This window comes from Anguilla anguilla, chromosome 6 (assembly GCF_013347855.1).
Source record: "Anguilla anguilla isolate fAngAng1 chromosome 6, fAngAng1.pri, whole genome shotgun sequence".
Classification (NCBI taxonomy): domain Eukaryota; kingdom Metazoa; phylum Chordata; class Actinopteri; order Anguilliformes; family Anguillidae; genus Anguilla; species Anguilla anguilla.
In genome coordinates, this window is record NC_049206.1 from 5868187 (window position 1) to 5895785 (window position 27599).

General features: G+C 48.5%; 4 protein-coding genes across 7 annotated transcripts; 3 read left to right on the forward strand and 1 right to left on the reverse strand.

The window, feature by feature from the left end:
• The first annotated feature begins 625 nt into the window (after positions 1–625).
• Positions 626–7443, forward strand: LOC118230807 (glutamate-rich protein 6). Of its 3 annotated transcripts, none has more exons than XM_035424134.1 (11): positions 626–949; positions 1815–1879; positions 2372–2476; positions 2652–2750; positions 3409–3575; positions 3961–4028; positions 4210–4367; positions 4857–4936; positions 5201–5359; positions 5829–6051; positions 6329–7443. In XM_035424134.1, exons 1-11 carry the CDS (start codon positions 835–837, stop codon positions 6596–6598), a joined length of 1509 nt encoding a protein of 502 aa, XP_035280025.1. In that variant the 5' UTR covers positions 626–834; the 3' UTR covers positions 6599–7443. The 3 variants fall into 3 exon arrangements, with proteins under 3 accessions (XP_035280025.1, XP_035280024.1, XP_035280026.1); XM_035424133.1 differs by having other exon boundaries at positions 627–949; positions 4854–4936; XM_035424135.1 differs by having other exon boundaries at positions 627–943; positions 4854–4936.
• Positions 7305–13262, reverse strand: selenot1a (selenoprotein T, 1a). The gene is made up of 6 exons (XM_035424136.1): positions 13080–13262; positions 12189–12299; positions 11903–12029; positions 10306–10393; positions 8599–8765; positions 7305–7828 (listed from the first exon to the last, which is right to left on the reverse strand). Exons 1-5 carry the CDS (start codon positions 13214–13216, stop codon positions 8641–8643), a joined length of 588 nt encoding a protein of 195 aa, XP_035280027.1. The 5' UTR covers positions 13217–13262; the 3' UTR covers positions 7305–7828; positions 8599–8640.
• A 2546-nt stretch (positions 13263–15808) lies between these two features.
• LOC118230159 (stress-associated endoplasmic reticulum protein 1) lies at positions 15809–19894 on the forward strand. The gene is made up of 3 exons (XM_035422975.1): positions 15809–16034; positions 16657–16732; positions 18846–19894. The coding sequence occupies exons 1-3, from the start codon at positions 15951–15953 to the stop codon at positions 18884–18886; spliced, it is 201 nt and encodes a 66-aa protein (XP_035278866.1). The 5' UTR covers positions 15809–15950; the 3' UTR covers positions 18887–19894.
• A 619-nt stretch (positions 19895–20513) lies between these two features.
• Positions 20514–27433, forward strand: LOC118230158 (choline-phosphate cytidylyltransferase A-like). 2 transcript variants are annotated; one of them, XM_035422973.1, is made up of 9 exons: positions 20514–20783; positions 22390–22502; positions 22677–22773; positions 23136–23252; positions 23610–23761; positions 24093–24171; positions 24281–24423; positions 24800–24988; positions 25317–27433. In XM_035422973.1, exons 1-9 carry the CDS (start codon positions 20708–20710, stop codon positions 25515–25517), a joined length of 1167 nt encoding a protein of 388 aa, XP_035278864.1. In that variant the 5' UTR covers positions 20514–20707; the 3' UTR covers positions 25518–27433. The 2 variants fall into 2 exon arrangements, with proteins under 2 accessions (XP_035278864.1, XP_035278865.1); XM_035422974.1 differs by lacking the exon at positions 20514–20783 and adding an exon at positions 20811–21024.
• The last annotated feature ends 166 nt before the right edge of the window (positions 27434–27599 follow it).

Here is a 27599-nt window from a genome sequence, read left to right on the forward strand (position 1 = left end):
GACATTGGCCTACATCTCGCCACAATTACACGTCAGTTTATGAGCCTTTGGCCAGGTAGCCACAGCGTGCTCAGGAGCCTCCGTGCCGAAGCAGGTGGAAGGCAGGCAGTGTACTGTACACCTGTGAGGTCACTCACCTGCCCGCTCTCAACATAACCAGCAATGACGCGGCGTTATATGGGGGGCTGTTAACCGACAACAGTGGCCAGATCTCCATCTACTACTCAGCCGAAACGTAGATGTGTGTGTGCGTGTCTGTGTGTGTGTGTGTGCGGAGTGAGAGTGGGAGTGAGAGAGAGAGAGAAAGACAGAGGGAGGGAGGGAGAGAGAGAGAAAGAAAAGGTCATACTGACACTAAATCAGGTAGCATAAGTGAAACAATCAAGTGAAATCAAGCGGCAAAGGCGCCGAACACACACACAATCACTGCAGAAAGAATGCACAGTCTCTCTCGCTGCCAAAACATTGCCAACCACCTTATCTGTCTGAACTTTGCTTTTGAGCGGACTGCAACCCGCATTCCGCTTGTTGCCAATTGGAAATAGAAAACCCTTAACAACCACAGCCCCCACCGCCTCCCCCCTCCCTCCCTCCCTCACTCCATCTCCAAGGATACTGTCAACACCTAAGCAGGACAGTGCACTCTTCACATAACTTCCTAGACCAGTGCAGGAGGAATGCTTCTGTACATACACGCAGTGCCTTTGAATGGACCGAGACCCGTGACCGTAGAGGTGACTGCGGAGGAGAGAAAATCTTACAGGACAGCCTGCCAATACAGAGAGGGTGAGGGGTGGGGGTGGGGGGTGCCCGAACCGTCTGGGACGTCCCGCGATGGAGGAAGAAGCGGGAATTCCCCAGAGCCGCGAATCTGGGGCCCACGGTGATGATGTCACAGCCGAGGCCAGCGCAGGGGAACAGAGGGAGACGCCCACCGCTGCCGGTACAGGTAACGAGGCACCAGCCTCTAACAGGGCGAAAATGAATGAGGACGGGACCAGGCTGAGGATTTCTGAAAAAGCGAAAAGGAATAATTAGCATTAAGATTACATTTGTTTATTCATTAGGGTGTTAAAGTAAAAAAATTTTTTTAAAAAAGTTATGAATATATGTATTTATAAGGTATATTTCCAGGTGGTATTCAAGTTAAATTGCATAGGTTGCATACATGTAGTGCTCAGGCAGCGTTCTGTGGAAAGGTGACCTATTTCCAGGGTTTACCAAAATGCCTGGCAGATTTTCCTGACCTGGGTAGCCTGCAGTTTCTCCCAGTTTGTCCAAATCAGGGGTTCAATTATTAAAAATATGATCATATTTCTCTGTATAGTTTATACTGGATGTAAGTAATTACCTGCTGGTTACTTGGAAGCACTGCCCATTTCAGGGTGGCGTGGGAATCCTCAAATTGCACTGTTTGCTCTTTAAAACCCTGACATTGATAATCAGTTTTAATCTGTTATTGGCCACATTCACAAGACATGGTAATTATAAAGCTGAAGTTCATTTTAGATTTATTTGTCACAGGTGAGTAGGACACACGCCCAACGTAGGCAACTTTTCTCAGTCTGATATTTTTTCAGAAATAAAGCATAAGCACGACTTGGAAAATGATCTAAATCTGGGAACATTTTCACAAACGAGGACCCAGAGTCAAAGTCAACAGTGCGGTAGATGAAAATATTTAAGCGCGTGATGTTTTCAGGCCCAAGACGTTCCCTAAAGACGCCTCCTGCAGAGGCAGCTCGTGGAAGATCTGAGTTGTAGTATGATGCAGCGTATCTCAGTGGATATTTTTGTGTTTTTTTTGTCTTCAGATTCTCTGCCTACCTGCTCAGATAAGAAACAGAGAGAGATCTGCTGCTCTTCAGTGATAAACCACGTAAGGATGCAGTGTCGCGTGACGCCTGTAACCCTGACAGTAAATCGCAGAGTTGTGGCACATAGATAAGGCAGCTGAGCTTCCTGTCGAAGGAAATCCAGAGCACAGTTCCGGGTTCTGATAAAGAAAGAAGAAAAAGGGAACTTTTACACAATTTATTAAAGCAAGCGTGCAGCACATGTTTGACATGACACTGCAGCAGAAAAGGTATATTCCCATGTGCCATCTATCCATGTCTGTCTGTCTGTCTGTCATCCATTGTGGGTTTGCTTGCATCTGGCTATATCTGTACATGACTGTGTGTGTGTGTGTGTGTGTGTGTGTGTATGTATGTGTATGTATGTGCGTGTGTGTGTGCGTGTGCGTGTGTGTGTGTGTGTGTGTGTGTATGTGTGTGTGTGTGCGTGTGTATGTATGTGCGTGTGTGTGTGTGTATGTATGTGCGTGTGTGTGTGTGCGTGTGCGTGTGCACGTGTGTGTGTCTGTGTGTAGGTGTCAGACGGTGCTCAGCTCCCTCAGCTCGGAATGCCAGCGGTGCTGAGGTTCCGTCAGGAGTCACAGGACCGAGCGACGGACGCCCCGAGAGTTCCACCTCAGGTACTCCTCCCCATGTCCTCTGTCCAATCACACGAGACCAGGGCTCATTCCAACCGCTTGTAGACAGTGGCAACAAGCCTCTCTGCATCCAGAGATACTCTGCCTGTCGAGGCTGGCACTGAATGATGATGTCACAGTAGCTTCTCTCTCTTTGTTCCGGCCCCATTCCCCTTAGCTGCTGGGAGACGCACATGCCCTGTGCGAATTCTGTGGGCAGCCAGCACGCCCCTTCCCGGGCGTCGCTGACCTGAGCATCGTGGCAGCAGAGCCCGAGGTAAACCGCAGCGCTTCCCCCGAAACCAGACCCCGGGTACCAGCCCCCCCCCCGCCCCCTAACCGACAGGCCCTTGCCAGACCACAAACCACAAGCTAGCAATGCAGCAGTCTGCTCACACCGGGGCCATTCACCCTGTCATCTTCCCTCTCTTGAGAGCCGTCTGAACCGTTCCCTTGCAGGCCACCGTACGGCCAATTTGAAAACACTGAGCCATTAGCTGGGCAATGGTGGGACACTGTACGCTATCTAACAAGCAGGCCGAGTTAGCATCTCTTGTTCCACAGAACCTGGGTCAAGACTGCTTAACGTTTCTCTGTTTCCCTCAAGAGGATTCAAGTTGGTTTTGGGCAGGGCTGCCCAATCCTGTCCCCGGAGATCTACTGTCCAGTACGTTTTCACTCCCAACCTTGACAAAGCACACCTCATTTCAAAAGCTAGAGATCTCTCTTTGAGCTGCTGTTCGGTAGAGTCAGGTGTGCCAATTCACAGTTGAAACAGAAACCTACAGGACAGTAGCAGATCTCCAGGAACAGGATTGGACAGCCCTGGTTTTGGGTAATCAGGCGAGTTTGGTCTCTTTTGTATATGGTCAGAGCTCTGAAAGGCTAGCCCAGGTACCGCATGTGACCCCCGTTCCGTTCTTGGCTGTCCCCAGCGGTTCTGCTGCCCTGAGGCCCAGAACCTGGTGGAGGTTCTGGCCCAAGAGTGGAGGCTGCTACTACAAACACTGGGCCAGGGGAAGGAGGTGGTCCCCAACCCCCCCTACGCCCCCACCAAGGAGGAGGAGCTCAACTTCAAGGCATGGGAGAACGAGGAGCACAGGTGAGGAGGCGAGGCCTGGAGGCGGGGAGTGATGACATCGTGGCTAAATTAGTCTGTGAACCATGGCGAGAAAGCTGTTAATGTTTTTCACTCTGCCCGCAAAGAACTGACTCAGGATTAGGCAACTCAGCCTTAAATATGACCTAAAACATTGTGTGGTAAAAAGCTGAGGCTGGTCCAGAATCAGCAGTGTAGATCAGGGGTGTCCAATCTTATCCGCAAAGGGCCGGTGGGGGTGTAGGTTTTTGTTTTAGCCCAGCACTATGACATCTGATTCAATTAATTAACTAAATTAACTAATTTGCTAAAACAAAAAGCAGCACCCACGCCAACCCTTTTTGGATAAGATTGGACACCCCTGATCTGTTTTTCCCCACATCCACAGACAGCAGGAGAGAGACATGGAGCAGTACTTCCAGGCAACTCACCCCACCATCGTGCCCAGCGACAGCTGTGAGTGTGTCCTGGACAACCGGGAGGGTGACCTCTGTGACATCACAATCTCCTGTCACTCACGCAGGACCTCTGTGACATCATAGTCTCCTGTCACTCACGCAGCACCTCTGTGACATCATAGTCTCCTGTCATTCACGCAGCACCTCTGTGACATCACAATCTCCTGTCACTCACACAGGCACAAGGACCATCAGCTTCCAACTCTCCAGCTGCATGCCGAGGGAGGCGGACACGAGCGCCCCTCAGGACTCTGGGAATGTGGAGGACCTCGACCATGAAGAGGGGGACTTCCTGACGGGCCCGGGGGTGTTTGGGTTCGGCATTGCACATCACAAGGTACGAGCAGAGCATGAATTTGCTCATTTGCCAGACACGCAATTAACATGGGAGAGATTAGCAGTCTCTACCTGGGACTGACATGTAAGGCTTAGGAACCAATTCTTAAGACCAATTAGACACTGATTTGTATTATAGGGTTTTGCTAAGCACCACCGATTACAATTTAAGACTATTAGCATTTAATAGCATTTACATGAGTACAATATGGGAAATATCTGCAGTATTAGAGCAAAAATACTGAAGATTTTGTATGGGATACCTGAAGGTCATGGGATCAAATCCTGGATGGAACTGCTGTTAAGATAGTGCTGCTCTTCCCCGAAAGCCAGCTCTTGATCTCTATTTCATCAGGAAAGAACATGAACTTTTGAGAAAACAAAACTTGAGCAAAAACAAAAAGTTTCAGAAAGTTGTCCTCCAAATGTCTGGACAAATAATCTTTTTAAAATTTTTGTTTTCATTTTTTTTTTTTTTTTTGCGCAGCAGAACGTTGGGTTCAGAGAGAAATACTACGGCAACGGGAACAAGTTCCTCACCGTGTTTCCAGACGGTTCGGCCCAGGTGTTGTATCCTTGGAAACAGCCCAATCACAGCTGGCGCGTGCGCAAGAATACGTTTGTCAACGACCAATCAGTTTCCATTGGCAGTTTCAAGTAGCCTATCACATGCTCTCATTGGCAGTTTCAACTACTTTACTACACCAAGCAAAAGACATGAATGAAGTTGAAACCATGAAGAGTGAGGTACAGCAGATCAGGTTTTGGGAAATGAGGATGGGGGGTGTGTTCAGTATTTTGGCCCGTGCAGCGTCCTTATCGCCATGGACACAGCTACCCCTCTGGCCGGTTGGCCCTTCTCATCACCGCGGGGGACGGCAAGGCGGAGATGGTCTGCGTCGTACAGGACGACCACGCCCCCAATCCACCCATCCGAGCCCTGTTCCAATCCAACGGCAGGGCCACCTGTTACCACGGAAACGGCAACGTATGGTGAGCAGGACCCCTTCACGTTTCTGACACAGGATCTTTCTTTTTCACAGCAATTGATTTGACACAAAACAGATTTATCTGTTAAACTGATTCAGAGCTTCTCTGATTTCTGTGCTACACAGTGGCTGATTGTGATTTCTGTGTTAAACAATATGTGATGTGGAGCTTGACTGGATTTATGTGTTGCACAGTAGCTGATTGAAAGCTTTCAGTAACAGTGACCGATTCAGAGCTTGTATGATTTCTGAAACAGTAACCGATTCAGAGCTTGACCGATTTCTGAAACAGTAACCCATTCAGAGCTTGACCGATTTCTGAAACAGTAACCCATTCAGAGCTTGACCGATTTCTGAAACAGTAACCGATTCAGAGCTCGACTGATTTCTGAAACAGTAACCGATTCAGAGCTCGACTGATTTCTGTAAAGGTAACTGATTTGGAGCACGTCTGGTTTCTCTGTACTGGGCAGGGTGAGCATGGACGTTTCGGGAGGCCAGTGCTCAGACGAGAGGGGCGCCCGGGTCAGGCGGTGGCGCTGGAGCGGGCACCTGGACACGCCCACTGCCCTGCGGCCCCTCTTCCTGTCCCTGAACCAGAGCGTGGGCGTCCGCGTCCTGGGACAGGACAGGATGTTTGTGACCTTCCTCACCAAGGGCTGCCAGGCCAGGTTCAGCGTGGGCACCGGTGTACAGGTGAGGGAGTTGCCTGAGCACACCCAGTGTGTACAGGTGAGTTACACACCCAGTGTGTACAGGTGAGAGTTACACACCCAGTGTGTACAGGTGAGAGAGTTACCCGCAAACACCCAGTGTGTACAGATGAGTTTTATGCACCCAGTTTGCACAAGTGAGTTACACACCCAGTGTGTTACAGGTGAGTGTTACACACCCAATGTGTACAGGTGAGAGCTTTAAACACATTCTCAGTGTGTGTGTGTGTGTGTGCGTGCGTGTGTGCTCTCTCAATCAGCTAAAGGATGCGAGCACCACAGCCCCACCCAACGGACAGTCCATCAGCAGAGAGGAAGTGTTCCTCCTGGCAGGTCGGGTAAGGCTGCACCGGACCCTGGGACTCCTCCATCACTGCCTGCGGCTCCCTTCGAACCCGCGACCCCCGGCAACCAGACTGCCCCCCTCCCTCGTCTCCCTGGCCAAAGCCCTGCTGGAGCTGAGCCAGAGGTTGCAGATGGAGGAGAGGGACCGGGCCTTCATCCGGGCGTGTCTGCAAGACTGTCTGTGACTCCTCCACCACCCATCCCTCCATTCCTCTACCACCCATCTCTCCATCACCCATCCCTCCATTCCTCTACCACCTATCCCTCCATCCCTCCATCACCCACTGCTGCTGTGCTCTGCACCACCTGCATGAAAACGCTCTCCACTGATGTACTAAAGAGAAGGAGAAGAGAAAAAAAAAACATAATCACCTGATGATTTTTAAAAATGTTTTTTGGACTAAAATATCAGTTAATGTGCACGAATAATACAAAAGCATTCAAGCATGTTATCGTTGTTACCTGTGCAGGCCACACTGAGGCAATAGAAATGACAAACTGCATACGGTAAAATTACATTTAAAAAAAAAAAAAAAAAACTCCATCTATTGGTCCACACTGGCTTTGTGCGTATTACTGCAATTCATACTAGCAGTTATCATTTAACAGACGTGTGTCACTTTTGAAAAATAAAAGCAAAAAGATGCAAAGAATTGGTCAGCTTTCCCATCAACAGTCCCCAGCACTACAGCATATATAAGAGTCCAGGACAGGGCAACTTAGCAGTGCTGGACAGTGTTGAAAAGCGGTTTGAAAACACACGTGGCTACATTCCAACTCGTGTGCGATGCTCGATAACACATCTAATACATAATCTTACATCATAATATTAAACATCAAAACTGCCTGGTTCGAGAAATAAAGCTGGATTAAAATACAGGACAACTGCAGTTTCCAGTTAGTCATAATCAATTTTATTTACTCTCTCAGTTAAACATTTGGCTATAAAAACAAATATGAAACATTACAATAGCGAAGTAAATCAAACTAAATCAAGTTGTAAAGTAAATACAAATTCAAAGTATTTAAATAATTATGATCTGGCTGATTTGGGTTATTCGTGTTATTTTTGTAGATCTTCCTTAACTGAAAAATATAAAACACAACCAATGGGGATGTGGGGCAATGGCAGAGCTGAGATTACTGGGGCCGGGGGGGGGGGGGGGGGGGGCAAAAAAAAAAACAAAAAAAAAAAAACTCTTTACAGAATTATTGCACCAAACAGGCAGCAGTAGTTTAAAAAAAAAAAAAAGCCATCCCAGAGGGGTGGACCCCCGTCCCGTTTGGGGAGGGCACGTCCTCAGGCTCAGCGAGGGCCGATCAGGACATCCGGCCCGCACCCGCAGTAAAACCTGCCTTCGGTGCAGACCTTCATAAGCATCGACTCACCGCCTGTGGACACGCCCGCCTCGAACCTGCAGCAGCATGGCGGAGGGGGGGGGGGGGGGGGGGAGGAGAGAGAGGGAGGGAGGGAGGGAGGGGGGGGGGGGAGGGGGGAGAGAGGGAGGGAGGGGAGAGAGAAGGGGAGGGAGGGGGGGAAGAGGGAGAGAGAGGGAGGGGGGAAGGGGAGGGGGGGGAAGAGGGAGAGAGAGGGGGAGAGAGGGAGGGGGGAAGGGGGAGAGAGAGAGGGAGGAGGGGAGAAAGAGAGGGAGGAGAGGGGGAGAGCGAGAGAAGGGGAGGGAGGGGGGGAAGAGGGACAGAGAGGGAGAGGGGGAGAGAGAGGGGGGAGGGGGGAGAAAGAGAGGGAGGAGAGGGGGAGAGAGAGAGAGAGATGATTAAACAGAGGCTCACTGCAAACGCACTGAAACAGCAGAGCATATCGAGACACTGTTACTATGGAGAGCTGAGGACGGCAGTCAGTAGGTGGTGCCACTGCTGCACTTATAAACACACTGAGTGCGCCTTTATTTGTAAGTCACTCTGCATAAGAGCGACTGCTAGGCCAAGGTACTGCAATGTGAAAAAGTGACGTTAAGCCCATGGGGTGTACAGTCTCAGCCGAAAAAGGCCAACGTGGGTGGAGGTTTTTTTGCTCTATCCAAGCAATGAATCACCTAATCAAATTCAACTATTCAGAGTACTAAAGATCATCAGATGTGGCAGTGCTGCACCCACACCGGACAAGACCGGACACCCCAGGACCAGCCAGGGGGGTGGGAGCTGGGGGGAGGGGAGGCGGACGTACGGGCTGAGGGGGTCGCAGGCCGCCAGGATCGGGGGATCTGGGCTAGGAGCGCTGGTTCGGAAGAGCGTCCATGTGCACGTTCATCTTCATCTCGTTCTCCAGGATCTGGACCAGCTGCTGCATGGAGGGCAGGTGGCCGGACTCCAGCTTGGACCACACTGGCACGTCTGCGCAGAGGGACAGAGACTAGGGTACGTCTGCGCAGCGGGACACAGACTAGGGTACGTCTGCGCAGCGGGACACAGACTAGGGTACGTCTGCGCAGAGGGACAGAGACTAGGGTACGTCTGCGCAGAGGGACACAGACTAGGGTACGTCTGCGCAGAGGGACACAGACTAGGGTACGTCTGCGCAGAGGGACACAGACTAGGGTACGTCTGCGCAGAGGGACACAGACTAGGGTACGTCTGCGCAGAGGGACACAGACTAGGGTACGTCTGCGCAGAGGGACACAGACTAGGGTACGTCTGCGCAGAGGGACACAGACTAGGGTACGTCTGCGCAGAGGGACACAGACTAGGGTACGTCTGCGCAGAGGGACACAGACTAGGGTACGTCTGCGCAGAGGGACACAGACTAGGGTACGTCTGCGCAGAGGGACACAGACTAGGGTACGTCTGCGCAGAGGGACAGAGACTAGGGTACGTCTGCGCAGAGGGACAGAGACTAGGGTACGTCTGCGCAGAGGGACACAGACTAGGGTACGTCTGCGCAGAGGGACACAGACTAGGGTACGTCTGCGCAGAGGGACACAGACTAGGGTACGTCTGTGCAGAGGGACACAGACTAGGGTACGTCTGAGCAGAGGGACACAGACTAGGGTACGTCTGCGCAGAGGGACACAGACTAGGGTACGTCTGCGCAGAGGGACACAGACTAGGGTACGTCTGCGCAGAGGGACACAGACTAGGGTACGTCTGCGCAGAGGGACAGAGACTAGGGTACGTCTGCGCAGAGGGACAGAGACTAGGGTACGTCTGCGCAGAGGGACACAGACTAGGGTACGTCTGCGCAGAGGGACACAGACTAGGGTACGTCTGCGCAGAGGGACACAGACTAGGGTACGTCTGCGCAGAGGGACACAGACTAGGGTACGTCTGTGCAGAGGGACACAGACTAGGGTACGTCTGCGCAGAGGGACACAGACTAGGGTACGTCTGCGCAGAGGGACACAGACTAGGGTACGTCTGCGCAGAGGGACACAGACTAGGGTACGTCTGCGCAGGAGGATGCTAACAGTGCCTGTGTAAGCACACGCACACTGAGGTTAAAGCACATCAGCACAGAGGTTTATGCGCCATACAGGCACAGAGGCACAAGGACAGTGAACTTAATACACGTCTGCACGGGATACAGGTTACAGCAGGACTGCAGAGAGAGAGACTGAGGAGGTTAGAGTCTGCCTGCTCACAAATACACTTTTTTTCCCCCCCTCTTCCGTATAGGTGGGGGCTATAGCAAGCTAATGCAATAACAGACTAAAACATCACTCCCCACATCCAGCGCTTAAATGCTGCACAAATTGACAGGTACGACTTTAGCATGCGTCAGTACGTTCATCTGATGGCATCTTACCAATTCACAGAAGCACAGAATCCCTCGGTAAACTTCATCAGTTCACCTTTCCGATTCCCACAAAAAAAAAACCAAAAAAAAAAACGCAAAGCTTGCAAGTCACAACTCGGAAGAAAGAACCACGTGACTTACCATTCAGTGTGATTTCAAAGGCGCCCGTCGACATGCAGTGGTTTTCAAGCATGTTACTGAAGAAGAACACCATCATACAAGCATAGATCTGCCAGAGAAACGGACACATTATTGCATTGAGACCTGTGTGGGCTTTGCTAAAGAACAACACAAGTGTCACTCCTAATTAAGCACTGCCTACGAGGGCACACTCCGATGGAAGCAACATATTTCCTACAGTAACTGACATAAACAATCTGCTGGGCAGACTTACAGTAAATACACTCACAGTACGCTTTAAGAGTATTTTGTTTTTTGGAATGTTTTTTTTTTTTTCTTCAGAACTCCAACTCTAGACCTCCAGTGTTTTCAGTTACCAGCAGTGATTGTGACATCAGCATTAGAATGTTCAGTTAAGAACATTATAATCACATACTGTGATCTCACACCTTAAAGGGTTAAAACCATGGGGAAATACGTACTGAAGAGCCAATGAAAGGTGAAGAGGCTCGAAATCAGAAATTTCACCATCTACAGTCTGCTATTCCTTACTGTTACCAAGTAGGCTTGTGCGACAAGCACCCTTGAGTTTAAAAAGAAAACGCGCAGCAACAACAAAAAAAGAAACACTTGCGCAGGCCCATTTATGTTTGGGTTAGAGTAACTAGCGCCATGGTAACCAGTCCACTGGGGGGGGCACCGATTTTAACAGCGGAGGCATCGCAGTGGAGCGAGAGCCACCAACACCTTGGCCCCCCTCGGGAGAGGAACCCGGGCTCGCGTGAGGATGGTGGCGGCGGCCTCTCTCCGCGCGTCAGGCGCGGTCAGAGAGGGAGCGCGGCGCATCACGCCGAACGCAAACCGCCAAGGCGCCGCCGCTCGGGCGCGGTGTCAGGGCTCACGTTCGCCCGGAGACGGACTTCACATTTTCCAGCCGTGCTGATCGGCAACCGTGCCCTCACACTGAAGAGTTCAGCCTGGAGTAAACTTCGTTTACAGTGGACCGAAGTTCTCAGCTCAAATAACGCTGGGAATATCGCGGCTCTGAGGCCTGTCTGTCCCACCCAGCCCGTAAGCCTGTCACAGTGCGAGTAACAGAAGCTGGGCTGGCAGAGGCCGCGACAGAAAAGGATCATGGGAAAACCAGCTGGACCGCACACTGACTCACACAAACCGGCCTGGTGTAAATGGGGGGTTATAAGAGTCAGATGGCAAATGAGCCAGTGGTACCTCACTGGTGGGGCAGGCCGAACCAGTCCAAACCAGTCAGAACCAGACTGAACCAGTCAGAACCAGTCTGAACATGCTCAGGCTTGAGCAGTCCACGTTACTAACCGCCACGGCCGAGAAGACGAGGGCCGGTGAGGTCGGCCACCACAGGGACACCATTAATGGATAAACAAGGTTGATGTAACCGGGTCCAGACCTAACCCTCGCACGTGGAGCGTTAAAAATGAGCTTCGCCCTCCTTCGTTACTCTGACTCCAGCGCTGAGGCTGCCGTGACAACCCACCCCTACTGCGACTGCTACAGTTCCACTCTGTCGCCCCCGACGCCCCCCCCCCCCCCCCCCCCGCAGACGCCACCTGCCCGTGTCGCCGCGGCGACGACCTCTCACCTTGTTCTCCTGGCCCCAGGCCCACAGCCCGGGAGTCTGCATGCCGAGGAAGTGGAAGGGGTCCTTCCCCAGAACGATCAGCCCTATCAAAGCCAGCTTGAACACCGAGAGGAAGGACGCAACGTGCCTGCAGACAGCAAGTGCAAAAGACTTAACACCCGTTCACCCGCTAAATCGCTCACATGTCTTGTGTTGTGGGCAACCAAAACTTGATAAATCTTTTCTGTCCCGTGCATGTGCAGTTGGCCTGGAGACTGTTGCCATAGCACTGGGCAAAGCCACTCACTGATAGATGGGGAGGGGCAGGTAGTTCTCCCCCTCGATGCGGATGTCTGGGTACCGCTGGTTCAGGACCTGCATGTACTCCTCAAACACCCGCTTGTACCCTCAGGAGATGCTGAAGAGGACAGAGAAGAGCATAACACACACATTACATACATATAGTTCACACACACATAATTTACACACAGTACACAGTCATAAATATAATTCACATATGCTGAGAGCGAGCGAGTCCACTCTTGCGTAGACACACACGCGCACGCAAGTAGCCAAACACAACCTCTCCTAATATCAAAAACGTACACATACTGCAATAAGTGCGCGTATGACACGCATGTGACCTATTAAGTTAAATCGCCAACACGCAATGGGATATCGTCATCCTGTGCGTTATTGACTATGGTTCAGGACCATCTGCCCTACGTCCTCAGACTAAGCCAGTGAACTCGCTCAGAAGATTACAGATGGATTAAATCAAGAGATAAAATGACGAGATTACAATGATAGCTAACTAAAAGCTAGATGGTTAAACTGTGGAAAACCAGTTTACCATTGCAAGGACACGCTTCCAAATTCTGTTGGCTAACGCTAGCTGGCTCGGTACATCGGCAAACTTGCTATTTCTTTGAACATTCATTGGTGAAAACGAAAGTACAATCTAGATAAATAGGTAGCCAGCTGCTTTATTCAGCGAAACGCTGTCTTTGTCTGATATTGCAAGATCAGAGAGCAAAATATAATTTATAAATACATCTACAGTGTTAGCTAGGTAGCAAACTATCTTCACATTTGTGTCGGCCTAGTCTCTTCCTGCCACTAGCCAACCCCGGCTAACGTTAGCCAGCATGAACACCCAACCAGTCTACGTTCGTATTTTTAATTTCCCTTCTCTTACCAAATCTGGAATTTGAGAAGTGGTCCTGTGGCAAACTGCATCTTCAATTTTTTAACACCGCCGTTATCAGCGGAGGCGCAATACAGAGAAAAGACTCCTAAGAACAGGAGTGAAAAGGACAGCCACCGTTTCTCCATTCTATTCCGATTTCTTCTCGGGTCTGTGACTGAGCGCTTTCTGAACTCTGTTGAGCTACACGCCGTGACGCAAGAAAGGATCACGTAATACGTCAGATTTAACGTGAAGGCTATGAACTTTGGGTATAGTAGTCTCTGATGCGGAAAGCGACTCAATTGAATATGATGTATATCTGTTGCTGTGACTACATTGTGTATGAGAACCACAGAAGGGCACATTTAGGCCTACTACCTTTAATATATCTGGATAAGAATATTTGCAGATTTTGCAGGAAAAACTGTCCAAGTTCAGTTGGGTGGAGATTCACGCCTGCGATCTGACCGCGAAATATATGAGGTCAAAGTCGCCAGTGATTTTGTTATGGACGGTTTTTTGTGGGCTCGGGTGAGTTAATGAGTAACACTGACAGTAAACACAGACTCGCGGCATTGCTCTTGCATTTCTAATGACACTGTTAAAACCAGCCGGATCAATTGACATTTCATCAGTTGTAATCAATCTTTTACCGACTGTTCGCCATCAATGGCTCTGACCACTTCAGGTCAATTCTTATTAACAATTACAAATCCAAAGTACAAGTCCACGTCTTTTTGAATTAGGCCTACGCTTTTCATGTTTAGAGGGATTATTTATCATCTTAAAACAAGTTATGTCAGAAATAGCTACGCATGCCATGAAGAATGAAAAAGTCCCTTGTTCAGATTGAGCTCATAGTGCAACGACACAAAAAAAGTTAATAAAATGTTTAACTGATCAATTTAAAAAATGAAGCGAATTATTATACTTTTAATTAGGTTGCTGAATACGTGTTTAAAGTCTGTCATATTTTTTTCTTAGTTATGTTAACACAGTGCATGTTTGACTTGTTATCGTTTGCTTGGTCTTTGAATTCTTCATTATCTTCCAGATGGTTAGATTTAGGGGGCATGCGTCCACATTTTCACCAGTTGGGATCGTATTGATTAAATATATATACAATAATCACTCTAAACACAAAAAAAAATTAACAGCTTGTTGAACGCGTAGCTGGAACGAAGACCAGCATATTGGGATGGCAGGTATGCCATCCCGTCAAGTTACGCCTTGGCGGGGGCATGTACACACAACTGGTACCCCAGGACCGAGACTGAGAATCACTGAACTGCACGATAACGACGGAGACGACCCATTTCTTCCTTCTGTTAACTCCGCAGCGACACCTCTTGCCCAAACAGATAAGTGCAATAATGGCACCACGTGACAGATACAGCCACGGGAGAGAAACACGTCGACAAATCCTGGCAGAGACCGCATCACCATAGGAAGCGACGTGATATCAGTCCACTGGATCGCGAACGGGTACCCTTTCTTGCCGACTTGCCACAGGTGAAGAGGGAACATGGAGGCATCTATCAAATGTTAATATTTTTCTATGTGCGTGAGCCCTTTTCTTAAGTAGATATAACAACGTTCCAATAATATCAATTTGTTCTCACTAACGGCACAGTTATATCAATTTGTTCTTATACGTTTACACATTTGTAATATGTGTTCAGTTATGTCCCCCCGCCACCCAAATTCATTTCAAATAATGGGCTTTAATTACATATCGTACAGCTGAACAATAAGATAGAAAGATGTGCGCGATGCCGTCATTATCTTAATCACCAAGTTATATGTACTGTTAGCCTGCAACGTCTAATTTGTTAAACTAATTCTGTTCACATAACTGCTCTCTGGACATCCTTTGCATTATTCAATAGCCATACCGCAGGCTGCAAACCATTTATATTGCTTGCCGTTTTGTCAAGGTTTTCAGTTGTCTGTGGAAATCAAGAAAGAGTTCCAAAAGGCCTCTCTGTGTCTCTGTAGAGGAACCCTATCTAGTTCAAGGGCTCTTTTTTGGGGAGGGGGGGTTCAGTCAGGGAATTTTTAAACTTTGCACACCTACCACAGAGGGTCCCATAAATACCTAAAATAATTCCCGATGAAAACAAGCCAAATAACCCTTTTTTTCTGAGAGTGTAATTGGTTTTGCCTTGTTCAATTACTGTTAAGTAGGCTATGGTTCTTATTCTTGGTTGTTTTATTGTAAGAGCAAATACACAAATACATTAGGGTTTTTTATTGTTAATATACACGCAGAGTACATTATTTTCAATGTGCTGGCAGTTAACACCTGGTGACAAGAGTGTGTGCTTCAGCCATTTGTGGTTGAACATATAACACATCTTATAAACCTTTAGTGTGTACATGACATTGTTAAAGGAAAATTATAAAGATAATAGATCATTTAGAGAGGAGATCAATACAGATTCTTATTATTGTTTATCTCGGAGAAATGGACATCAACAGGCTGTGTGAGGTGGCCTTAAAACTCTTTCTGAGAGATGTCTGCAACATTGGCTACCTCGTTAAATATGTTTACTTTAAAAATCACACACATATCAGATCGTGGCTCAGATGATGATGCCGAAATGAAAGCTTTTACGGTATAGTAGGCAAATGAAAAACTGAGGTCTATGAAAAGCGGACTATATTGCGGCCCAGGCGTGCGGAAAGATACAAATTTGCCAAGACTAAGGAGTTTCGTCGTCTAGGGGTAGGGCCTAAGTTTGTGTATACGTAGACATTTCAGTCGGCTTTGTCACTCTTTCGCGGATACCGTTTGCTACCGAGTTAAAATCTGGTGACACAACCTTAACATCTTTTCAGTTTCGCTGCAATTACGAGTGCCCATCCAGACCCGGAAAAATGGTAGCAAAACAGAGAATTCGCATGGCCAACGAGAAACACAGCAAAAACATAACGCAGAGAGGAAACGTGGCCAAAACTACGGTAAGTTTTGGGGTGATATCGGGTGCAGTTTCCTTAGTGGTCAGTGATGAACGTGGCTTTAACTCCGCTTTAGCCATTTCGTTTCAGCTGGTCAGTTTTTATTAAGCTTATGAACAAGATGTGCCTTTATAGTTATCAGATTACCGTGTATTGGCTAGCAGGTTTATTTGATTTATCATTTGAGACAGAAGGTCCGCGATGTTCGTATGTCTGGTTAGGTTACAAGCTATCATATTTGCTGTTGATGCTTGATCTTAAATATTGCTGGAATGTAGCCTATTGTTTAACTCCGGAAAGTTAACGTGGAGTTAATAATATGAACTCGTAAGTCTCTGTTACCTTGGTGAATTGGTTACACTAAAAGAATGTTTCAACTTTGACGTGCGCCTTGCGTTTGCTACCGTCAGATATTTGGCTAGCTCCCTGACTGAAGGGACAAAGTGTAGCATGTTGGTGTCGATTCCTATCAAGTCATTACTCGCGACGGTCTTGCCTATCTGGCCTATCTTAATTTGTGATTTTCTGCTTGATATCGCTGCGGATCTGTGAACAATAGGGTTTTATTTTTAACCAATTAAATTCACTTCAATGTTTCTTGATTATTATTATTTATTTCCCACAGAGAAACGCCCAGGATGACAAAGTGTCAGTTGGACCCTGGCTTCTGGCGCTTTTCATCTTCGTTGTATGTGGATCAGGTGAGTGAACCTAAGCCAAATAGCCAGGTAGCTAACCCATCCAAACCAAATGAGCAAATACTAATAGTCAGAACTGTACAAAGTCCATTGCCCCCGCCCCGCGTCCGATCCAATGGTGTGTTTGGGTCAGCCTGGTTAAGTAGGCTTATTTATTCCAGTGAAATAATTGGAAAAGTCTTGCGATGCTGCCTTTAATTTTGGATACATCGTGTTTGCCTATACATACCGCCGTCTTTGGTGTGCCTTTGTAGAATTAAGGGCAAACAGGTGCACGGCCACTCAGAGAGAACTGCTGTAGCTACGACAACGTAGATCCAAGTCGTGATTAAAAAAAGTAGCAATTTGCTTATATTACAATTTGCAGTATAACTTAGTTACCTACGTTGCGTGTGACGTCCCCTAAGGGGTTGTTCTGTGGGATTAAATTTGCAGCATTAAAATCTTTGGAGATGTCAGGTGGCCGGCAAAGTGGCCAGATCAGACGTAGGAAGAACACGTTTTCTGGTCAAATGGCGAGGGCATAGCTGTTATGAAGTTTGTTCCTAGAAAAAGAAAAAAAAAACCTGCGTTTTTCGTGTTTATATTGGGGGTTTGCGATAAGGCCGATAACGTCCCCAGTGCAGTCTGATACGGGAGCTGTATCTGTTCTCGCGCACATGTAGCGCACAGGTGTGTGTTTTCTCGCACAGGTATCTCACTGACCTTGTACAAAGCCACTTGTTGACAGCGACAAATTACAGTTTTTTTCGCCCCCTCACTTTAACAGTTTTACATGATACTAAACGCCTTTGTATACTCCATTCCTCCGGACCCGTACATTCCAGGAGACTCTGGGTTAGTTTCTGTTGTGCTGGAAGTTCTGCTCCCCAGACCACAACGGAAACATGGAACAAACTCTTTTTTTATAGGCAGGCACTTGGTTACTGGGCACAGGTTATGACTCAGGGATTGCGCAACACCGTAGGTTGTGCTGTGTATGTGTGGGTGTCTGTTGGCAAATGCGCTGCGTGTGACGTCCGCGGCCAGGCCCATGTTCCTCGCCACAGTCTGTCGGGTTTGACATTTGCAGATTTATTTTCCGGAGAGCTCCGATCCTCCCCCTCTCCCCCCACCCCCACCCCCACCCCCCTCCATTCCTTGCCGCGTAGTAGGAGAGTTTGATTATTCGCCTTGGAAAGTGAGGTTTTTACCAAGAGACACTCACAGACACTCACAGCAGGCCGTCGCTGAGAAAGTCGTCCCGAGGTCTCTGTCGCGCGGCACTCCGCAGTGGAGAAAGCACTGATTTAGCGCTCGCGCTTTGCCTCGAGCCCACGTCAGCGGCCTGTATGACAAAGCGGGATCGCCCGGTCACCTGTGTAACTGCACTAAGTGAAGCCCAGGACAGCTCTCCTTACCTCAGTCCATATTCCAGATTCTGGAGGGTTCTGGGTTTCGCTCAGTGCAGTTACCCAGCTAACTCGGCTTTGTGACACAGGCTCCAGGTCATCCTCTATGCTGCCGTTATGCTGGTGCTGATGTTACATTACTGGTGTATGACAGATGCTCTTATGCACAGAGAGTTGCACAATTTAATGTTTTTTTTTTTTTTTTTTTTTAAATTATTTTTTTTAAATACCCAGCATCCATGTATGCTGCTGGATACACACTGAAGTAATTCAGGCTAAGTACCTTGCTCTAAGCTGGGAATCAAACCCGCAGCCCTTGGGTTCCAGTTTACAAGCCCAGGGTTCTGCCTCACAAAGCAGGATTACTGAGCTGGGTAACTGCACTGAGTAAAACCAAATGGACTGAAGTAAAAAGTGCTGTTCCGGATTTTACTCTGTGCGGTTTTTCAGCTAACTCGGTAAGCCTGCTTTGATAAATACCCCCCAGGATTACTGAGTTGAGTAAAACCTGGAACCGTCCCATATCTGGAACATGGACTGAAGTAAAAAGAGCTGTTCCGGGTTTTACTCTGTGCAGTTACCCTGCTAACTCGGTAATCCCGCATTGTGCTACAGGCCCTCAGATCCCTCACCGTCGTACTGCACTGCCAGCGTTGACCTGAGATCATTTTTCGGTGTGTTTTGTTTGTTTTTAAAGCCTTTTCATTGTTACTCCCCTCACACAGCAATATTCCAGATCATCCAGAGCATCCGGATGGGAATGTAAGATGGAGGCCCCCACCTGTCCGCCTGTCCTCCACCTGTCTCCCGGTCATCTCCCACCAGCATCCCTCACTCTGCCTTCCTGATGGATACCCCAGGCCTGGCGAGGCTCCAGCCCCCAAACATCCTCCTTCTTCTGTTTTTTTTTTCTTTTTGTTTTGTTTGTTTGTTTGTTTTCTCGAGTTTTTGGCCACGCCAGGTCGCTGTGCCCACCCTCCCTGTGCCTTAAAAGTGGAACCAAAAGCACGCGTTTAGAAAGCCATACGAGTTACAATCCTGCATTCCAATCTGGGACCCACGATCAAAGAGTCAAAGTCTCGCACAATTTTGTAATCCTGTTTTTTAAAAGATCTGTGATTCCAATTATGCATCTATCCTTGACCATGTTGGACTCTACTTTGCCTTCTCTGTACATGATTCCAGTCTAATTGCAAATAATGTCCTCTTTATTCTAGGGGGATTTGTTTTTTTTAAAAGGTGTTTTTTTTTTTGGTTTGTTTCCTATTGGGAATAGTACACCTCTTAAGTCTTGTACACGTCCAGGAAGCGACCACTGAGAAGACGACAGTAACTTTATTCCACAGCTGTACAAAATGGAATTTAAATTGTAAGAAATGTTTGTCTTAATTTTTCCCTTCTGTATTTATGGATCTTAATTCTGAGATGGTGTTGCGCTTTGGTTCTGTATGTCCATTGATTTCCATGTGTTTGTTACCTAAAGTAGGGTGTGTGTGTGTGTCTGGTGCTGAGGGGTTGGGCCAAAGAGCGACTGGTTTTCATTCCACTAAAGCCTAACCCTAACTGGTTGCCTAATATAGGATTCCCACCCAATCGCCAGCTCTACACAAGCTGGATTTTTACACCCTCTTGGCCACCAGAGGGTGCACTGCCCCTACAGGAAATGAAGTTCAGTTCGAAGTAAATCTGCCTGCAGTGTGTGCCACATGCAAAGAAAAACCTGCCTTTTCTGCTGATAAAAAAGTAAAACCAATAAAAAAAAGGAAACAAGGAATGTAGTTCTGTATGTGTATTTCTGTTTGCAAGCGTCTGTGCACACAAAATTCATATTTTCATTATCTGGGAACAGAAGCAACACAGAACAAACCCCAATTTAATGCTGGCAAATCTTGATACACAATTAAATTTAAATGAACACTTTTAAACATTAAAAACTCACTGAAGAAAAGTAACACATTTTGCCTTGTACTATAGTGGATCACAACTTTAGAATACTTTGAAATCATAGGTAGATTTTTGTTTTTGTAAATTGCATATGCCTTAATAGTGCTTTGGCACAACAACACTCTTTTTTTCCCAGCGCATAAATAAAAGCTTCCTCGGGTCAATCCTCATTAAAACTTACCTAATGGGTGATATGCCACATTAGGATTTCCATGCCAACTGGAGTAGACATGGCTAGGTGTAAAATGAATGACTTTATTCGTCTTTATGCATCAAATGTTACCAGATACTTAAAACGAGGAAACGAGCACTTGGAAAACGTTACCAAAACTGAAAGCAATATGACACCATTATTAATAAACCACCCCGTTGTTGCCATCGTGTAAGTTTTCGACGCAAATAGTTTCTCCTGTCCACCACCAGGGGGCGAAGAAAAGCAGATGGGCGGATACGCACATTGTATCTGCAAGCAAGGCCACCTCACTTCCTCGTAGTTCCTGTATTGCTGTCATCCAACTGGTCCACTGTGTCTTTAAAGCGCACAGTTGATAGCGCCTAATCCGGCTACATTCCCGATATCAACACGCCCGGCCCTCAGCCCCCGGCAACATACCGACGGGTTTTCAGAGACCGTTCGGGCCGTATGGCACTACTTAAGGCCGGGGCAGGGTATCGCGGAACTACTCAGGACACCGAGAGCTTCACAACAGGAGACCCGGGTTCGTGACGTCTGTTATGACTTTACTAGCTAACATTAGCCTCTAAGCTAGCCAAGAAAGTCTCACCTACAGTGTTAATTCAGAAATCCAACTGTTGTTAGTCGTAATTAATGTGAGCTACCTGTTGTTCCCACGAGTGTGTCCTGTTGCGTGGTCTTTGAAAAGTAATTCAAGAGGAATCTTCCAAGCTGTCATCTGCTGAAAAAAGTTCGGCTCCAAATTAGCTGTCACTTTGCTAGAGGTTATTTAACCAACGTTACCTTTTACACAGTTTAAAACTGACACTTGACCTAGCAATGCTTAGCGCTTGAACTATTGTGAGATGACTATAGACTAGCTGGGCTGGCTGTGCCAGCAAGTAACTAGCAGGGCGGCACATAGCTGTATCTCGATGTCGTATTTAACTGTCTGTTTTAGCCGTTAACTAACCAGGTATATCAGTCTGTCCGGACTACCGTCTTGCAAGCTAGCCCTATTTAATTTGATTTATTTAGCCAACGTAGATCATTTAGAAGGGCGGCTTGTGCCAGCCTCCTTAGCCAGCGTCACTTGCTCACTTACTGACTAACACTAGCTAGCAAGCTTTTTGTGCAGTTGCTAGCTGGCTAGCCTGTCGATTCTATAGTCTATTTAGCAGGTGAGTTGTGAACGGTAACGCTAGTTGCTAGCTACTTTCGGACTATGAACTTTGGACTCGTTTTGTGGCTTAGCGAGTATTGTTATGACATAATTGCCTCTGCCCTCTGATGTGATCACCATTATCGGTAACAGTGAGGAAAACGGACTGTTAAGTATTTGACTGAAAGCTGTGGCTCAGTCTTGCTCAAGGGGAGTTGGCTAGCTGGCAGGCAAAGTTTTGTTTTGATTTTGATTTTGATATACATTTTTGAAACGGTAACCTCACGCTTATGTTACAGCCTATTAGCTGTCTGGTGCATGTGCGTGTTAGTTTTTGAATCTTGTCCCGGTGACATTTACCAAGGAGTCTGTGAGATGGGTTCACAGGGTGCAGTTTCGGGTGGCGCTTTCTAGTCACTACTGTGCGATACTATTCTGATCCTGTGATATTTAGGTGAGGTTTAGTTTTGCAGTCATGTCCAGAGGTGTCTAGTGAGCCACGAAAACGATATTTTCCATTGCAGTATAACAGTCATCTGTCCAGATATTAAGGCCAATACAGATTAATTGATTTGTTCAAAGAAAATAACTTTAGTTTACTTTTCAGGTTCTGCATACCAATTACTGACAAGTAAATAACTGCACTTACCACCTGCGTGACATACAGGCCATTCTGCCTTTGTCGCGCACGAATGCAATATCTTAATTGTGAATTGTCCTGCTTCTCGAATTATATAATGTGCCCGTTAATGTCGCGACCGGTGGGTCTGTTGTCCTGTGGAATCCATGGCATGAGGCGGGCCAACAACTTTGGATTATGCAACATGACACTTCCAGTCAAACCTGGCACTCGGGTTTCTTCGCCGTGCAGCGAAACGGCGCCATCTACGGCTCTAATGTCAGACTGTAAAGCCAAATGTGTATGGCGAGCGCAGCCCGGCTGCATATATTGAGTTAACTTGGGCGTACGCAACCTGTTCACCTGCAGAAATGGAGTCTCACAGCTCACATCGGCAGGTCTCCAAGAAGAGGCGAAGGGAGGGATCTAATGCCGAGGCAGAGGAAGGCGAGCGGCCGGGGAAGGTTCCGCGCTGCACCGTGGTGAGTGTGAGCGAGCGAGGTGGGGAATAGCGAGCAGGTGAGTAAAGCTAGCGATAACGCGTTTGGCCGTTTTAAAAAGCGCATATGTGGTGGACATGCCCTCACAGTCCTGGCCATGGAGTCCCAGAGATGAGTGCGTACCCAGCGTAGTTACATGTTTGTTCTTAATCCCAGGGGGTGAAAGATCCGGCGCCGTTCGCGGACCAGCTTGCGACGCCGGCCACGCCCTACCTGCGCGTCAGCATGGAGGAGGCCCGTAAGGGAACCCCACGTGAGTTTTAAAAGGCCTCCCTAACATGTTCCAAACATTCTGGGCGCAGTGTCATGCATACCAGTCGCAATCGACACGTGCTCATAGTCTTACAGAAGTTTGCATAAAATCTGTGACTGACCAGCTCATAACCCAACCCAAGACAATGGCGCAAGTGAAATGAACTCCAGGCCTGTGTGTGTCCAAAACAGCTTACTTGCCTACTACTGAGTATGCAGGTTGTAATAGGCAAGTAAGCTGTTTGGGACACGGCCAAGAACAAGCGTGCACGTGTAAAAGCATGCAGAGAAATTACTGCCATTATCTGAAACCCCTCCCCCGCCCCCACCCCCACCCCCCCCTCCCACCCCCGCCCCCAACAGTGGAACGGCCCGTTCGGGTGTATGCAGACGGGATCTTTGACGTCTTCCACTCGGGACACGCCCGCGCACTCATGCAGGCCAAGCGCCTCTTCCCAAACACGCATCTCATAGTGGGCGGTGAGCAGCACTTGTTTTTTTTTTTTCCCTCTTTCTTTCTGTAAGTGTTATCTCCAAAGCTGACTGCTTTCGGTTAGCATTAGCATACGCCTCTGGCCTTTCATTCTTCTCCCTTCCATTACATTTGATAGATAGTGTGTGCATGACTCATGGGTCTGTAGAATTACGCGCTCACCTTAAAATGATAAGTTTCTGCATGAGTGCTATGTGTTGTTTTAATGTTTGTTATATATTATTGTAATGATTTTTTGTTTAGGTAGCCAACCAGTTTACCCCCCTTGTGGATTAATAAAGTTTATCAATCAATCAGTCAGTCAGTCAGTCAGTCAATCCATTTCCTCTTCCCCCTCCCCTCAGTTTGCAGTGATGATCTGACGCACAAGTTCAAGGGCTTCACGGTCATGAACGAGGACGAGCGCTACGACGCGGTCAGCCACTGTCGCTACGTCGACGAGGTCGTCCGCGACGCCCCCTGGACGCTCTCTCCCGAGTTCCTGGCCAAACACCGGGTAAGAGAGAGAGAGAGAGAGAGAGAGAAAGAGAGAGACAGCGAGAAAAAGAGAGCGAGAGAGACATTGTGAGAGAAGAAGAATCATTGACAATACGGGAGTATTTTCAGCTGTTCACATGGCGGCTTGCACATGTACTTCAGTGCTTCCTGGCATCCCACTGTGCTTTGTTTTCCCAAGACGGGCAGAAGAGCTGGAGTATCTTGTCTTGTTGACGATGATCTTGGAGGGGAGGGGGGGGCGTGGCCTCAGCAGGGTTGTACCCCCCCACTCCCACCCCCCCCCTTCTGTTCCAGAAGATAACAGCCTCTGTCTCCCCTCTGACCCTCAGATCGACTTTGTCGCTCACGACGATATCCCATACTCCTCTGCTGGGAGTGACGACGTTTATAAGCACATCAAGGACGCGGGTGGGTGTCATGGTAACCCGGGGGGTGGAGGTGGGACGTGCTGATTGGCTGGGAATTGTTTCATGTGACAAGTGTTCTTTCGCTCCCACCCCTCCCCCCTCCACCCCAGGCATGTTTGCCCCCACCCAGCGGACAGAGGGCATCTCCACCTCTGACATCATCACTCGCATCGTCCGCGACTACGACTTGTACGTGCGTCGCAACCTGCAGCGAGGGTACACTGCCAAAGAGCTCAACGTTAGCTTCATCAACGTGAGTCCCCGCGTAATCACTGGTCACGCAAACAGACCTCTTGGGAGGGAACTGTTAAAATCTATGCACAGGGATTAAAAAAAAAAAAACTCAAATACTGTTCTGTGATCTGCTCTGTGTTCAGTTGATTGAGAGAGGAACTAATGACCACTTTGGGTGTGATTATGACATCATTCCTCTCAAAGTTCCATGACCTCCATATTGCAGTGATGCATGTGTTCAGAATTTATCCAGATGATGACCCACCCATAACTGATCTGGACAGTTCCAGTTTTAGGCTAAGCTGCTGGAAACTGGCACGCCACCAAATTGTGAGTACTGAGAATGTGAATGAGGCATCCGTTCTCACGCTGGCACACCGCCCCCTGTCTGCCAGGAGAAGAAGTACCACCTGCAGGAGCGCGTGGACAAGGTGAAGCGGAAGGTCAAGGACGTGGAGGAGCTCTCCAAGGAGTTTGTGCAGAAGGTGGAGGAGAAGAGCATCGACCTCATCCAGAAGTGGGAGGAGAAGTCGCGCGAGTTCATCGGCAACTTCCTGCAGATGTTCGGCCCGGAGGGGGCGCTGGTGAGCGGGGTGGGGGGGAGAAGATCCATGTTTTTTTTTTTTTGTGTGTGTGTAGTGAGGAAAAGGGCGTGTGTCGAGATTCACACTGCAGATGAGGCTCTGTCCTCCTCATCTGAGGGGCAGAAGCATTATCTCTCTCTGTGGACGTGGTGGAACCCGGACCATAAGATCACCTGCTACCATAAATAGCCTTGCTAGCTTGATGACTTAAAGCTATGTGGCCATCCAGGATGGGAGTCTTGAGAATGTACGTCATTTCTGGGTGAGAGGACGTTTAAATGAATGTAATGTAATGCGCTGTCCCCCCCTCCCTCCCCCCCCCCCACAGAAACACATGCTGAAAGAGGGGAGGGGCCGGATGCTCCAGGCCATCAGTCCCAGGCAGAGCCCCAACAGCAGCCCGACCCGCGAGCGCTCCCCGTCCCCCACCTTCCGCCTCCCGTTCTTCACCCGGTCCCCCCCGTCCTCCCCCCCGCACCACGGCCAGGGGTACCCCATCAGCGAGGACGACGAGGACGGAGAGGACTAGGGCTTTCCTCGCCTCCACCCGTCCCTAGCCCCCCCTCAACCAATCAGGACCTCCCTGTCCACCCCCACCCCCCCTCAACCAATCAGCACCTCCCTCTCCCCTCCACCCCCCCTAAACCAATCAACACCTCGCTCTCCGTTTCGCTTGTCTCGGTAGTCCCACTTCTCTCTATCGCTCTCTCCATCTCATTCTGCCCCCCCCCTCCCTCCCTCCCCTTTGCGGCGCTGTAAAAATGGCCAGCTCAGCTCATATAACCAGAGCGGCTGGAATCCCTCAGGACGGCTGTGTTTTTAATGGGGGGGGGGGGGGGGTTTATGGTGCCGCCTGTCTTTCTGGAGGCGTGCCCACGCGCGCGGGCTACACCTGTCTCCAGGTACGGCGTGTCCTCGGGCCGCGCCACGCCTCCGAATTAGGGCGAGGCTGACGCCAAGTCCGAGTCGCCCTCTGGTCGGCACGTAGTGACAGAGTGCCATTTCTCCTCCCCTTTGTTCCAACACGCAACCCAGTGACAACACCACACGCACACACACACACACACACACACTATGAGGACATACTGTCCACCTCTTTCTCTCTCTGACCACACCCTCTACACTCTCACCCCTTTCCCACATCTCCCTCCCTCCAGAAATATCCAATCAGGTATTGTCCTCCTCTCGCAGACGGACTGTTCCATTCTTGGAGGGGGGGGGAGTGCTCATTGTTTGGCAACTGTGTGGGAACATACCTAAGCCCGGTTTAAATGTGCTATGACTTAACCTCACGATTTAACCTTAACCACTGTACACAATTTGGGCATAGTTTTCCCTTCAGAACACACGCACGCACGGACGCACCCAGGCACGCGCGCACGCACGCACACACGCACGCGCGCACGCACGCACACAGAGGGATGCCACTGTTTATTCTGGAATGTTCTGCGGCCCCACCCTTCCTCCTTTGAATTCCCTGGTTCTGTATTTCCACTGCTGGGGGAGCATCATACCACGCCCCCCCCCCCCCCCTTTACCACCAGTGACTGCCAGTGGCCTCCGGTTAGTGACAGAACATTTGGGTGTTGGGTCACCTGTTCTTGGATCAGTGTTTTTGGAGGCTGTGCCACGTACACAACACCTCACCTTTCTTCTTTCTCTCAGTCTCTCGTTCATCAGTCCCCAAAGCACAGAACACAACCAGTATGAAGCCATAACGTGGAGTGGAATGGTGTTGAATGATGCGATTGTCATTTTTTATTACTGTATTACTGTTATTAATATGAGCACTACTTGGTTTTTTGTTTAATTTTGGAAATTGGCTGTACTAGGCACAGTGGTCCTGCTCTCTGCTGTGATTGGCAGGTCGGATTCCTTCCCATCTTCCCATTGGCAAACGGAGTCAAGGTCCTGTCCAATCATTTCTTCCAGTCTTGTGCTCCACTGTGAACGCTAGTACATTTTTACTGGGTATGACGGTCTCCATATTTTAAACACGTGATTTTTTTTGTTTTATTATTATTATTATTATTATTATTATAATAAAAATTACAGCATAATGTATATTTACTAATATAGTTTAAATTGCTTTTTAAAAAAAGTATCGTTTCTGTTGTGATGAGGTTTGACCATCTACATTTCACTCTTGGAGCAGTCGGAATCCTCAAACCTTCACACCGAACTAAACATCTACCCCTGTACGCTTGTGAGGAATTGTAAATTACAACTTTCACATTCACAACTTTGGCCAAAGTAAAAAAAAAAAAACTTTTTGAAACTCCTAAACTGTGGTTGGTTTCGGGGAATACGAGTGCGTACGTCTGGGCTGACGGCTTCGATGTCCTTCTGAAATGTGTGTGTGTGGAATTAAGGCCAGTTCTTCATTCTTTTTTTGCCAGTATCAGTGTTCTGAACTGAGAATTAAAAAATGCAAACGAAATCGTATTTTGACGAAGTGCCTTTTTTTTTAACCCCTCCCCTCCCCTCTCCTCCCCCTCATAGTTATAAATATAAATGATTCATCATCACACAGCGTCCCATGCAGACAGGCCGAGTCGGCCTCTCACCGTTCCTGTGACCGGCAGCCTTTCGGCCTGGTCAGAACGGGGGG

Excerpts from the sequence above, each read along its gene's own strand:
- LOC118230807 (XM_035424133.1), top strand. The coding sequence starts at position 835 with ATGGAGGAAGAAGCGGGAATTCCCCAGAGCCGCGAATCTGGGGCCCAC. Across the intron at positions 1,880-2,371 it reads GCTCTTCAGTGATAAACCAC|GTGTCAGACGGTGCTCAGCT; the intron begins GTAAGGATGCAG and ends GTCTGTGTGTAG. Across the intron at positions 2,477-2,651 it reads CCCCGAGAGTTCCACCTCAG|CTGCTGGGAGACGCACATGC; the intron begins GTACTCCTCCCC and ends CATTCCCCTTAG.
- LOC118230159 (XM_035422975.1), top strand. The coding sequence starts at position 15,951 with ATGGTAGCAAAACAGAGAATTCGCATGGCCAACGAGAAACACAGCAAA. Across the intron at positions 16,035-16,656 it reads GAAACGTGGCCAAAACTACG|AGAAACGCCCAGGATGACAA; the intron begins GTAAGTTTTGGG and ends TATTTCCCACAG. Across the intron at positions 16,733-18,845 it reads CTTCGTTGTATGTGGATCAG|CAATATTCCAGATCATCCAG; the intron begins GTGAGTGAACCT and ends CCCCTCACACAG.
- LOC118230158 (XM_035422973.1), top strand. The coding sequence starts at position 20,708 with ATGGCACTACTTAAGGCCGGGGCAGGGTATCGCGGAACTACTCAGGAC. Across the intron at positions 20,784-22,389 it reads CTTCACAACAGGAGACCCGG|AAATGGAGTCTCACAGCTCA; the intron begins GTTCGTGACGTC and ends GTTCACCTGCAG. Across the intron at positions 23,762-24,092 it reads AGTTCCTGGCCAAACACCGG|ATCGACTTTGTCGCTCACGA; the intron begins GTAAGAGAGAGA and ends TCTGACCCTCAG.